Source organism: Bufo gargarizans, chromosome 6 (assembly GCF_014858855.1).
Source record: "Bufo gargarizans isolate SCDJY-AF-19 chromosome 6, ASM1485885v1, whole genome shotgun sequence".
Classification (NCBI taxonomy): domain Eukaryota; kingdom Metazoa; phylum Chordata; class Amphibia; order Anura; family Bufonidae; genus Bufo; species Bufo gargarizans.
In genome coordinates, this window is record NC_058085.1 from 126,727,073 (window position 1) to 126,741,311 (window position 14,239).

At 47.9% G+C, this 14,239-nt stretch overlaps 1 protein-coding gene across 1 annotated transcript; it reads right to left on the reverse strand.

The window, feature by feature from the left end:
- Positions 1 to 621: 621 nt before the first annotated feature.
- ANKRD60 (ankyrin repeat domain 60) lies at positions 622 to 10,884 on the reverse strand. Its single transcript, XM_044300011.1, has 4 exons — positions 10,659 to 10,884; positions 8,906 to 9,036; positions 7,512 to 7,677; positions 622 to 1,989 (listed from the first exon to the last, which is right to left on the reverse strand). Exons 1-4 carry the CDS (start codon positions 10,870 to 10,872, stop codon positions 1,592 to 1,594), a joined length of 909 nt encoding a protein of 302 aa, XP_044155946.1. The 5' UTR covers positions 10,873 to 10,884; the 3' UTR covers positions 622 to 1,591.
- Positions 10,885 to 14,239: the final 3,355 nt, after the last annotated feature.

Here is a 14,239-nt window from a genome sequence, read left to right on the forward strand (position 1 = left end):
CCAGGTGTCGGACCTCCGCCGATCAGATGCTGATGATCTATCCAGAGGATACCGTAGATCATCAGTTTTAAAAAACTGCAGAACCCCTTTAAGCTGTCTTCACACTTCTGGCAGGAGAATCCGTCATACCTGGTGTCTGTCGGGTGCTATTGCTACGACAGATCCATTATTCTGCTCTGAGGACAAAACAGAAAACCTGATGGCGGTGTGAACAGGACCTTAGTCATAAGCGACAATTACTGCATATATTTCTTTATTCGTCTGTTTATGGATATTAGACATTTATTACTTCCTCTCCATCCCTATATAGTTCACAATGAAATCCAGTCACAATTTAACAATTTTTTAATTCAATTTATTAAGCCATATATGCACAGTGTAATCTCCCACATTAAAGGGGTTGTCACTTCAGCAAGTGGCATTTATCATGTAGAGAAAGTTATTACAAGGCACTTCCTAATGTATTGTGATTCTCCATATTGCCTCCTTTGCTGGCTGGATTCACTTTTCCATCAAATGATACACTGCTCATTTCCATGGTTACGACCATCCTGAAATACATTAGCGGTGGACGTGCTTGTACACTATAGGAAAAAATGCCGACCTTTGTAGTGACCGGGAACGTTGGCGTACACACAGGCCGGTGCTTTTTTTTATATTGTGCAAGCACGACCACCGCTGATGGATTTCAGGGTGGTCGTAACCATGGAAATGAGCAGTGTATAATGGGATAGAAAAATGAATCCAGCCAGCAAATGAGGAAATATGGATAACAATACATTAGTAAAGTGCCTTATGTTAACTTTCTCTACATGATCAATGCCATTTGCTGACGTAAGACGACCCCTTTAATACAGCAACCTTTAGTAATAACCACCAGGCTTCTCGTTTTTATACCATTGTCAGGAAGCACATTACTGCCGTCTTCTATATATCTGTAGCCTAGCCCTCCTCTATTCTAGATTCCAGGAGGCCTGACCCCCAAAAACTTAGGCGTTTTTATTTGCATGGATGGCACTTGTGTTTGTTTTGTGCTACACGTTTGTTGGGATCTGAAGATGGTTATACAGACCCTGAGACGTGGTCTTATTGCACCACATCATCTCTTCTTCTGGGCACCACCTTATCCTGGTCCTTTCCTTCTGAGGTTTTATCCTGCTCATCGGTCTTTTGGCTCCACCATTTTAATTACCATCTTCACCCTCCACACTTTCATGTTTTTGTCTTTTTTAAGGGTGCATGCACACGACCGTATGTATTTTTGCGGTCCGCAAAATATGGATGACGTCCATCCTTTTTTAGACGCATTGACTTCAATGAGTCCGTGGCCCACATTTGAAGCCAAGAATAGGACATGTTTTATCCTTTGGGGAAGGATAAGAAGACCCCCGTGTGCTTTCCGCATCCGTATGTCCGTTCTGAAGAAGATAGAACATGTCCTATTCTTGGCTGCAAAATGTGGCTCACAGACCTACTGAAGTTTGTGGAAAAAAAAACAAAAAAAAAACGGATGCAACATGGACATCATCCGTATTTTGCGGGATCTGCTTTTTGCAGGCCCCAAAACACACATGGTCGTGTGAATGCCCCCTTAGACTGGGTTCTTCTTTGGAGGGGCACTTAAGTGCGACCCCTGGAATTCTTGAAATGGGATCAGATTAGACATGTAACGTTTGGCATGAGACCCGCTCAACCAAGTCTTTAGTTTTGAGTCATGTTTCTGATGAGCGAAGAGTTCAGAGGGGTCAAGGTGCCTCTTGATTGACAAATTGGCTGCTCTTTCTTCCCACTGGAAAAAGAAAAGCCTGCGCTCCACCTTCTTGTGACCGCACACGCGAGCCACATCCAGCGCTGTGTGTCCTTCCCCATTAGTGTCTTGCATCTGCGCGCCGTTAGCCAAGAGCTCATCTATGCAGTCGTATTTGCCTGTGGCCGCTGCCGCGTGAAGAGGAGTATTTCCAAGATGAGTCTTGTATTGCACGTTGCATCCTGAAGAAAAGATAACCACATTCAATGTAGTCGAATAGATCGTCAATACAATGCTCAGAGGGGTTTAGTCAGTCTTACTCTGGCACCTTTAAGGTTTTTGGGTCCCATAGGAAGTGGATTCCCATGACATAACTAGCTTATGAGGTTGGAAAACATGGCTACTTTCTACCGGGAACAGCGCCACGTTTATCCATGGGTTGTCTGCAGTGTCCCCTCTAAGCTGCGCGGTCACGCCGCCCCCGCACAAGTCTTCTGAAGCCCCACTCACCGCTGCAGCCCAGCCCCAGAGTAATGCTGATAAGGTTCTGACGTTGCTGCGCAGCTGCTACCGGAAGAGGAGCAAGTCACAGCCGCAGCGCAGCAAGAAGGCAGCAGAGCCAGTTTTGATCCCTGCACATAGGACTGCATGTGTCATTTACAACATTATCTGTACACAGAGTTATTACTGTGTTATCTGTGGTGTTACATAGGACTGCAGGTAAGACTTTTACGGCACATTCACAGGACTCTGATAGATGCAGGCCCCACCGTGGGTCCCATTCTCCCATAGAAGTAAATGGAGATAGCCACCTCTCCATACACTGCAGTAGGCAGATATACAGCAATTCTGTTCTCCAGATAGAGTCCTCATCTATGAGAAATCTAAGGTATATCTGCAGAAAAGTCTGAGATGGGAATACCCCTTTATCTGCACAGTATTGCAGGTTAACCCTTTGGTTGCTATATGGGAATACCCCTGTATTAAGATACTGCCCGCCTTTCACAGTGTATCACCCAGCTACCCAACTGCTCCACTCAACAACTGCAACAACAACACTGGTCAGTACTTAACCCCTTCCCGACATCAGTCGTGGGTCTTTAAAGATGGCGTCTGCTCCTGAGTGGAATGAGCCCCATAGCCACCAGGTGACTGCTGTTTTATACAACAAACACCTGTGGCTAATGTCCGCGATCATTGGTAATGCCGACCATGGACATTTAAAGGTGTTGTCTGGAACCCGGACATACCCACATTTTCACCCAGGTAGCCCCCTTAATATGAGCATTAGAGCATTTCAGGATTTTTATAGAGATCTGGTGACGTACCTGGCTCTTCATAGGGACTGCCAGGTGGAGGCTTCTGCCCAGCAGTGTATTCTGTGACGTCACCTGCACTAATGGGCCAGCTTTAGTGCTGCCTTAGCTTGTAAAATGGCTAGGGCAGCACCAGTGGCGTACATAGAGAAGTAAAGGCCCCATAGCAAGGATCAGATCGGGCCCCCACACAGGACAGAACGGTTTCTGCCTAAACCCCTTTCAATGACCCTTGGGCCATTTTTTCCATTGCTTCATTTGCTAAAAGTTGTTCCTTTAGAGGGCAGAGTCCTGACCAAGTTCTCCTCTCCAGTAGAAGAGGAGATGATCCCAACTAAGACTGGGCCCCCTCGTGCCCTGGGCCCCATAGCAGTCGCCTGGTCTGCCGCTATGGTAGTTACGCCTCTGGGCAGCACTAAAGCCCGCCCATCAGAACCAGTGACGTCACCGAATACACTGCTGGGTGGTAGCCTCCGCCTAGCAGTCTAAAAACATAAATAAAGAAGCCCTTGTGCTTTTCCGGCGCCTAGTTCCGTCCTAGGGGCTCTATACCGGAAAAGAACTGATCAGTTTTATCCCCATGCATTCTGAATGGAGAGCAATCTGTTCAGGATGCATCAGGATGTCTTCAGTTCAGTCTTTTTGACTGATCAGGCAAAAGATAAAACCGTATCATGCTACGGTTTTATCTCCAGCCCAAAAAACTGAAGACTTGCCTGAATGCCAGATCCGGCATTTTTTTCCATAGGAATGATTCAAAATACCGGAATCAGGATCCTGATCAGTCTTACAAATGCCATCAGTTGGCATACGTTTTGCCGGATCCGGCAGGGAGGTCCGGCGACGGAACTGCTTGCTGGATCACTGCCACAAGTTTGAAAGAAGCCTACGGCTACTTTCACACTAGTGTTGTTTAAATCCGGCGTTCAATTCCGACACCGGAACTGCCCGCCAGATCCGGAAAAACGTGTGAAAACGGATTACATTTGAATCCTGATCAGGATTTTGATGACAATGAAAAAATGCATTGGAAAAAAACGGATCCGCCATTTATGGACTTTAACTTTTTTTTCATATTTTTCAGGTTTAACATGCAAAAGCTGGATCTGTTTTGACTGAACACATGGCGCCGGATCCGGCATTAATGCAACTCAATGGGAAAAAGACCGGATCCGGCGTTCAGTCAAAGTGTTCAGGATTTTTGGCCGGAGGTAAAAATACAACATGCTATGGTTTTCTGAAAAGCCTGAACAGTAAAAAAGACTGAACTGAAGACATCCTGATGCATCGTGAACAGATTGCTCTCCATTTAGAATGCATTAGGATAAAACTGATCAGTTCTTTTCCGGATTTGAGCCCCTAGGACGGAACTCAGCGCCGGAAAAGAAAAACGCTAGTATGAAAGTAGCCTAAGCTCATTACCTATATATTACACTTCAGGTCAGCAGGTGGCAGCACTGAACTGTAATATACCTAATTCTATATAGAATAATAGAGATTCCATTATTCTATACAAATTGCAATCAAATGCCCCTTTCCTCAAAATAAAAATAATTAAAAACAAAAACAACATCACAGGCATCGGCACATGTGAAAAAACGCCTGTAATATTAAAACATTAAAAACGTATCCCATATGGTGAATGGCGTTAAGGGTGAAAAAAAAATTGGCAATTCGCAGTTTTTCCAACACTTCTCAATTTTTTTAAAATAAAAAGTTATGAAAAAATATAAAAAAAATCGCCCTCATACGGCTATGTCAACAGAAAAATAAAAAAGTTATGACTCTGGGCAGGAGCGAAAAACACAAAAATAGAAAATCCTTGTGTCAGAAAGGGGTTAAAGGGGGTAAGATAAACTATCAAAAACCCTATTAATGAATTAGAAGTTCATAGAGGGGAGGGTCCCCCATTCAGGACCCTCATGTATTAAGGTGTTATTACATATTCTTTTGATCTGTGGGGTTCTAACTTCTGAGAATCTGGTGGCTGCAGCTCCCCACAGGCACTGTGCAGGGAACAGACACCAGCCCCATTCACATGACGAGAGCTGTGCTGAGGTTCACCGCACAGTCGGGTGGACAGGGCACTGCTGTTCAGGGAAAAGGGCCACAGCACTGAATCGGGACTGCTTCCACTCCTGAGGAGGAACGGCAGGTTCCCACCAATTATCCAGGGATGGTATGTTCTACCTATATGCAATAACTTTACGACATGGGAATATCCCTTCAACAAGATTGGAAAGTAGCTACGTAGAGAACCTCTTTATGGAGGACCTGGCACATTTACAGTCAGGTCCATAAATATTGGGACATCGACACAATTCTAACATTTTTGGCTCTATACATCATGACAATGGATTTGAAATGAAACGAACAAGATGTGCTTTAACTGCAGACTGTCAGCTTTAATTTGAGGGTATTTACATCCAAATCAGGGAACGGTGTAGGAATTAGAACAGTTTGCATATGTGCCTCCCACTTGTTACGGGGCCAAAAGTAATGGGACAGAATAATAATCAGAAATCAAACTTTCACTTTTTAATACTTGGTTGCAAATCCTTTGCAGTCAATTACAGCCTGAAGTCTGGAACGCATAGACATCACCAGACGCTGGGTTTCATCCCTGGTGATGCTCTGCCAGGCCTCTACTGCAACTGTCTTCAGTTCCTGCTTGTTCTTGGGGCATTTTCCCTTCAGTTTTGTCTTCAGCAAGTGAAATGCATGCTCAATCAGATTCAGGTCAGGTGATTGACTTGGCCATTGCCTAAAATTCCACTTCTTTCCCTTAAAAAACTCTTTGGTTGCTTTTGCAGTATGCTTTGGGTCATTATCCATCTGCACTGTGAAGCGCCGTCCACTGAGTTCTGAAGCATTTGGATGAATATGAGCAGATAATATTGCCTGAAACACTTCAGAATTCATCCTGCTGCTTTTGTCAGCAGTCACATCATCAGTAAATACAAGAGAACCAGTTCCATTGACAGCCATACATGCCCACGCCATGACACTACCACCACCATGCTTCACTGATAAGGTGGTATGCTTAGGATCATGAGCAGTTCCTTTCCTTCTCCATACTCTTCTCTTCCCATCACTCTGGTACAAGTTTATCTTGGTCTCATCTGTCCATAGGATGTTGTTCCAGAACTGTGAAGGCTTTTTTAGAAGTCGTTTGGCAAACTCTAATCTGGCCTTCCTGTTTTTGAGGCTCACCAATGGTTTACATCTTGTGGTGAACCCTCTGTATTCACTCTGGTGAAGTCTTCTCTTGATTGTTGACTTTGACACACTTACAGCTACCTCCTAGAGAGTGTTCTTTATCTGGCCAACTGTTGTGAAGGGTGTTTTCTTCACCAGGGAAAGAATTCTTCGGTCATTCACCGCAGTTGTATTCTGTGGTCTTCCGGGTATTTTGGTGTTGCTGAGCTCACCGGTGCGTTCCTTCTTTTTAAGAATGTTCCAAACAGTTGTTTTGGCCACGCCTAATGTTTTTGCTATCTCTCTGATGGGTTTGTTTAGTTTTTTCAGCCTAATGATGGCTTGCTTCACTGATCTCATCTTGAGAGTTGACAGCAACAGATTCCAAATGCAAATAGCACACTTGAAATGAACTCTGGACCTTTTTTCTGCTCATTGTAATTGGGATAATGAGGGAATGACACACACCTGGCCATGGAACAGCTGAGAAGCCAGTCGTCCCATTACTTTTGGCCTCTTAACAAGTGGGAGGCACATATGCAAACTGTTCTAATTCCTACACCGTTCACCTGATTTGGATGTAAATACCCTCAAATTAAAGCTGACAGTCTGCAGTTAAAGCACATCTAGTTTGTTTCATTTCAAATCCATTGTGGTGGTGTATAGAGCCATAAATGTTAGAATATTTATGGACCTGACTGTGTATTACTGATTGCAGTGGGAAAAGTGTAATGCTTCAGTTCCCCTCTAGAGGCGCTTGAGGGAAGATGAACACTTGCTGCTGGGTTCTCCGGCAGACTACAGTGGATTGCTGGGGTTTCCAGAAGCAGGAGACCCTCTGATAATAAAACTAGTCTAACAGAAAGATGTCCAAGGTAGACAACTCCTTGAAAGGAGTTTTCCAGTAGGATAAGCCACTATTATCAGATCAGCAAGGTTCTGCGCCCCACACCCTCCAATCAGCTGTTCAGGAATAGCTCTGATGCTGGAAATAGGCACCAGAAGGACACAACTCCATCGATGTGTATTGGACGGAGCTGGTTACTGCAGCATTACTCCCATGCAGTAAACCAGTCCTGTGCACTACACGGTGGATGGACCTGTGTAGTGCCAAAGCTACTCCCAAACAGACTATCAGGGAGTGCAGGGTGTCGGACCCAGGCCGATCTGATCTTGATAGGCCATCAATATAACAATATGAATGAATAGCATGCAAACTGCAGAGGTCAAGGGTGAAACAATCCTCTTACCGTTCTGTAGAAGGAATCGTATGACATGGAGGTGGCCTCGATGGGATGCGACGTACAAGGCTAGCCCTGACCTAGCAGCCAACCACTCCTTCTTCTGCTTCATATTTAAACGTAAGGAATTCTCTGTGTTGAATGAAGAATCAGGGGAGACCCCCACACCGATCAGCTGGTGGAAGAATAGAATAATGGTACTATATAGCTGCAGACACTATATGGTAATAGAGCATCAGTGCGACCCCTGGAATACCCCTTTTAATAGGGAGTCTCAGCTGTTTTCCTCACCATAAACTTCTAGAATTGCAGTCCGATCCTCCACTATGGGCACCTTCATCACGGATCGGACTATGTATGCCCGGCAGTGATGTGTGGTAGCGTGGGATTTCGAGAGCAGAGAGTGACATAAGCAGGGCGCTGGCTGGCTTACAGAAAGCCAGGGGAGCAGCTACTGACTAGGGGGACTGGGCACTTGCATCAATAGGAGCCGCCCCCGGGCACTTGCAGCAATAGGAGCCGCCCCCGGGCACTTGCAGCAATAGGAGCCGCCCCCGGGCACTTGCAGCAATAGGAGCCGCCCCCGGGCACTTGCAGCAATAGGAGCCGCCCCCGGGCACTTGCAGCCATAGCAGCCGCCCCCGGGCACTTGCAGCCATAGCAGCCGCCCCCGGGCACTTGCAGCCATAGCAGCCGCCCCCGGGCACTTGCAGCCATAGCAGCCGCCCCCGGGCACTTGCAGCCATAGCAGCCGCCCCCGGGCACTTGCAGCCATAGCAGCCGCCCCCGGGCACTTGCAGCCATAGCAGCCGCCCCCGGGCACTTGCAGCCATAGGAGCCGCCCCCGGGCACTTGCAGCCATAGGAGCCGCCCCCGGGCACTTGCAGCCATAGGAGCCGCCCCTGGGCACTTGCAGCAATAGGAGCCGCCCCTGGGCACTTGCAGCCATAGGAGCCGCCCCTGGGCACTTGCAGCCATAGGAGCCGCCCCGGGCACTTGCAGCCATAGCAGCCGCCCTTGGGCACTTGCAGCCATAGCAGCCGCCCTTGGGCACTTGCAGCCATAGCAGCCGCCCTTGGGCACTTGCAGCCATAGCAGCCGCCCTTGGGCACTTGCAGCCATAGCAGCCGCCCCCGGGCACTTGCAGCCATAGCAGCCGCCCCCGGGCACTTGCAGCCATAGCAGCCGCCCCCGGGCACTTGCAGCCATAGCAGCCGCCCCCGGGCACTTGCAGCCATAGGAGCCTTTCCTGGGCACTTGCTTGCAAACTTATTTTTTCCAAATCACAGCCGCACACAACACTGAGAAAGGTACCATTTGGGAACCGTGATGTGATTCTAGCTGTATACTGTCAGGTAAATAGCTGAGCGACTCCCTATAATAACCTCTACAAGGAGTCATACCTTTGCCAAATTTCCAGTCGCTGCAGATTGTATCAGATCAGTCAAACCATCATATGGCCAGATGCTCAGAGACAGCTTGGCTCCAGGAAAAATACCATTGAACTTGAATGTGGAACTATCTGGCATGTCCCCTACAAGAGAAGAGAACATCAGACTACATAGAAAATATGAAGTCCAGCGGGCACTGGGCACCCCTATTCTTGGTGCCATTTTGGTGCATGTATACTGCCCATTTCTATGACTATCCACGTGCTGCTGCTCCCAGTGCCTCATTTAGGGCCTGATCACACAATGTTTTTTTTCAGCAGAAGTTTGATCTTCTGGCACAGAGCGAGGTGACAAGTCATGGCCCGCTGGAGAGGTAACCATTGTAGCAAACACAGTGGATATGCGGGTTCTACTCTCCATTAATTTAGATGCCCATACGGCATAGTGATAGAGTAGGTTCCCGTCCAAACTGAGGTCACCCTCTCGTTGTGGACGGGCACAGATATTTTTGATCAAAATAGATTTATTTTATGTCTTTTTGTATGTCATGTGGTATTAGTGTATATATAGACCATGCATACTGTACATAGTGCTGCTATATGCTATATTCAGTTTTGCCACTTAAAGGTCTTGGCCCTTCTGGGACATTGACAGTACATATTTAGGGTATGCCATCAATGTCACCTCTGGGACCCGCTTCTATCTCTAGAACGGGCCCTCAAAGTGGACAGAGCGCAGACACGCATGCATGGCCACCCTCAGTTCACCGCTATGGGAGTTCTGAAAATGGCAGAGCGCCAGCTCGAATACTTCCAGCAGTCCCATACCTTTGAATACAGAGGCGGCTGCGCATGTACGGTGCACTCTCCATTCACTGCTATGGGACCTCTGAAAAATGCTGAGCGCACTCGCTTGGCTGTTTCTGGAACTTCCATAGCGGTGAACAAAGGGCGGATGAGCATGTGTGGTGCGCTCTCCTTCACATCGGGGGCCCCTTTCTGGAGATGGGATCTCTTACACTGATGGCATAACCTAGCGATATGCCATCAATGTCCCAGATGGGCCAACCCCTTTAAGGGGACATCACATTGTGCGGGGGGCATTCTATTGTGGAGGGGGCACTAGTCACGGGTATTACACTGGGTGGGGGACTTATGGGAAGATTCTACTGTGAGGGGGAATTCTATTATGGAGGGGGCACTAAAGTATCACACTGTGTGGGTGGGGGACTTGTGGGAAGATTCTACTGCGAGGGGGAATTCTATTGTGTGGGGGCATTTAGGTGTGGCATACTGCGTGGGGGATGGTAAGGGGGCACCATACTGTGTCAGGGGCACTAAAGGGACATCATACTGTGCCAAGGGCACTGAGTGCATTATTACTGTCTGAGGGGCACTAAGGGGACATTTAAGCAGGTATCATTACTGTGAGGGGGCACAAAGGGGACTGGTAGGATTGGGCATGTATAGATAGGCACCGCTGTTGGATTTTTCTAAAGTTGCATGTATATGGCAGAGAGTGATCCCCTCCAGGAGCCACGTGGTTCCTTACACCCTCCTTGGCTAAAGGTTTGGAGTCAGTGTGACCCCATGAGCTTAGTGTTAGCTTTTAGGACTTTTCATATATGTTCCAAATGAAAGGGCTTGTACAAGATTCGGCAAAAGAACCATTTTTATTCTTGAGCAGAAACAGCGCCACTTTCGTCTGTGGGCAATGTCTGGTATTGCAGATCAGCCCATTGATGTGATGCCCAGCAGTCACTCACCATCATCCAGGTGGGACAGTGTCTGGAGGTTCTTGGGTATCCCAGCCAGCAGCTCCAGCTTCTCCTTCAGTTCTCCCACCTTCATACGCTGGCTGCACCCGGCTACCGAGAACTTCTCCCCGGTCTCGGGCAGCCGGACATTCACAGTGAAGTGTCCATCATGAGGACTGCTGGTCCCCGGCTGTAGGGGCTTCACCCTGCCCCGGGAAGCCATCCAGGAAGAAGCAACGACCGAACGTCCCGCGTACTCCAATGTGTACCGTTACTTAGCAACAAGAAGTCGCGCTCCAATCACAATGCTCGTTGCCAGGCAACCTCAGTTCCCGCCTCCTTACTTCCTCCAATCACAACGCCCACATGCGATTTCCCTTATACCGAACTTTCACAGAAGTCGGGTCAGAGATGTGTGACGACAGGGACTGTCTAGCATTACCGTTTATGACACGCCGAGTATCACATATGACGTCACAAGTCGTATGTCACACGAAGCTGCTGTCATGGTAACATAAATCAAATGTGTGAGTAGTGTTTTTTTTTTTTTTAGAACATTTGCTGCTAGTTTTATTTCTTTTTCAGAAATCGGTTAAGCCCTTTAAAATAACATTAATTAAAAAATGTACCTTTTCATTTCCGCTCTGTTCAAGTGCTGAGCCTCTGTGGTCACCTGCCACTTGGAGAGACCCTTAAAGAGAACCTTACACTACAATAAAAAATCTAAACTAAGTATACAGACATGGAGAGCGGCGCCCAGGGATCTCCCTGCACTTACTATTATCCCTGGGCGCCGCTCCGTTCTCCCAGTATAGGCTCCGGTATCTTCAGATTTTTGGCTCAACTGGGAGGAGCCTGCTCTAGTTCTCCTGGGCGTCTCCTTCTCCCAGGCTGTAGCACTGGCCAATCGCAGCACTCAGCTTATTGTAATGAAAGGTCCTCTTTAAGTCGCTGCTAAAAGCCATTGAAGGACTTCTGGTGTACTTTCACACTTGCGTTTTTCTTTTCCGGCGCCTAGTTCCGTCCTAGGGGCTCTATACCGGAAAAGAACTGATCAGTTTCAGCCCCATGTATTCTGAATGGAGAGTAATCCTTTCAGGATGCATCAGGATGTCTTCAGTTCAGTCTTTTTGACTGATCAGGCAAAAGATAAAACCGCAGCATGCTACGGTTTTAGGGCTCTTTATTTAGGGCTCTATTAAAGTCCTGGTTGCCATAGTAGGAGCGGGGAGCGGGGGAGCAGCATACTTACCATCCGTGCGGCTCCCGGGGCGCTCCAGAGTGACGTCAGAGCGCCCCATGTGCATGGATGACGTGCCATGCGATCACGTCATCCATGCGCCTGGGGCGCCCTGACGTCACTCTGGAGCGCCCCGGGAGCCGCACGGATGGTAAGTATGCTGCTCCCCCGCTCCCCGCTACACTTTACCATGGCTACCAGGACTTTAGCGTCCCGGCAGCCATGGTAACCACTCTAAAAAAGCTAAACGTTGTATCCGGCAATGCGCCGAAACGACGTTTAGCTTAAGCCCGGATCCGGATCAATGCCTTTCAATGGGTATTAATTCCCGATTCGGCCTTGCGGCAAGTCTTCAGTTTTTTTGGCCGGAGCAAAAAGCGCAGCATGCTGCGGTATTTTCTCCGGCCAAAAAACGTTCCGTTCCGGAACTGAGGACATCCTGATGCATCCTGAACGGATTTCACTCCATTCAGAATGCATTAGGATAATCCTGATCAGGATTCTTCCGGCATAGAGCCCCGACGACGGAACTCTATGCCGGAAGACAATAACGCAGGTGTGAAAGAGCCCTTAGGCTACTTTCAAACTTGTGGCAGAGTGATCCGGCAGGCAGTTTCGTCGCCGGAACTGCCTGCCGGAGACTGATCAGGATCTTGATCAGTCTGAAAAATGCATTGAAATGCCGGATCCGTGTTTCAGGTGTCATCCGGCAAAATGGATCCGGCATTTTTTTTTTCACCTTTTTTTTTGGTCTGTGCGTGCGCAGACTGGAAGGACTGATCCGGCATTCCGGTATTTTGAATGCACTGATACATTCCTATGGAAAAAAATTCAGCCAAGTCTTCAGTTTTTTCCATCGGAGATGAAGCCGTAGCATGCTGCGGTTTTATCTTTTGCCTGATCAGTCACAATTTCCATAGGAATGTATTAGTGCCGGATCTGGCATTCAAAATACCGGAATGCCGGATCCGTCCTTCCGGTCTGAACATGTGCAGACCGGTAAAAAAAAAAAAAAAAAAAATCGAAACGGATCCGTTTGTCCGTATGACAAACGGACAGACGGATCTGTTCTTGCAATGCATTTGAAAAAAAATGCTGCAATGGATGCCAGCATATATTGTCCCTCTTTGCGATTTTCAAAAGTTGGGAGGTATGTAGTGTCCCACTAGGTAAAGGTGGGCACTACACAAGGGTTAATGTGTTTATTGCATTTACTGTCACGTGTAATGTGCATTTCCCTGTATTATCTGGGTGTCAGGCCTGTCAGGGTGCAGTTTAGCCTCCCAGATGTTAGAGGGAGCTAGAGAGCCCTAGTTATATATAGGTAGGCCCAGACAGGGGAGTGTCAGTGTATGCCAGGGGACTAGAGGAGTCACCTAGTCAGCCTGAAGCTCCTGAGGCTAAGGATAGCTCAGTTGAGACACCCCAGTAGTAGGAGAGCACCTCCTGGGAGAAACCTGCAGCCACCTTTCCACTCCAGCAGAGAAGCCAGCTAGGAAACAAAGGTACTGTAACCTTAAGCAAGTGCCAATACTGGAGGAAGGATTTTATATACCAAGGATTCAAGCCAGCAATTAGGCTTCCGGGCCTTGGGATCCAGCCAGCTAGAATAGCTGTGGGGATAGAGCAGCACTGCACTGCAAAGCATTAACTGTATACCCTCCAAGTATCTTGCAAGACTTTTCTGTGTTATTGCTGTGCTATATCATATTGTGCATTATTCTTGTATGTTTGTATCATTTTTGTGTTGTAACATCATGGAGTAGATGATTCCTGTACTGTGACATCACTGTGTGCATTATCCTTGCCAGAGGTCTCAATAACCCCTGTACAAGGGTCATAGATGCTTCTTCAGGCCATTTTACTCCCTGAAAAAAGTCTAAGGCGGACCATTACCCCTTAGACTTTTCCCTGCCTTTCATCTGCGCAGGGTGCACTGTGAACGGCACAGACAGCGCAGCGACGCTGCCTGAAACAACCAATAGCACTCGGAGCACCATGCGCAGGAACTAGAGCAGTGCTCGCCCTCCGGTCCCAGCTTCTGCTCAGGATGAGCCTAGTAAGTTAGCTTCTCTTCTCCTGTGGTGAGGGGCGCTGTCGGTAGGGGGCACCAGGTATCATCCCTACAGTATGTGGTTCATCCATGGTGTATGGGCACAGAAGGCGCTGTGGCACTGCAGCGTCCAGTGTGTGTATGCTCGGAGAGGAGAAGGGGGCATGCCCCTGGCACTGGTGTTTTGAAGTACATGTGGAGGGCAGTGGGGTTTGTGAGAGGCTGACAGTGGCAGATAGGCCTGTGCCCTGCTGTGCTTCCCAGGCCGAACTTAGGCTGGAAGTGAAAGCACAGTCT

Bases quoted from the DNA above. Each gene is read 5' to 3' on its own strand.
- ANKRD60 (XM_044300011.1), bottom strand. From the start codon at position 10,872: ATGGCTTCCCGGGGCAGGGTGAAGCCCCTACAGCCGGGGACCAGCAGT. The intron at 9,037-10,658 runs GTGAGTGACTGC...CTTCTCTTGTAG, and splicing joins ACTGTCCCACCTGGATGATG to GGGACATGCCAGATAGTTCC. The intron at 1,990-7,511 runs GTAAGAGGATTG...TCTTTTCTTCAG, and splicing joins ACGATTCCTTCTACAGAACG to GATGCAACGTGCAATACAAG.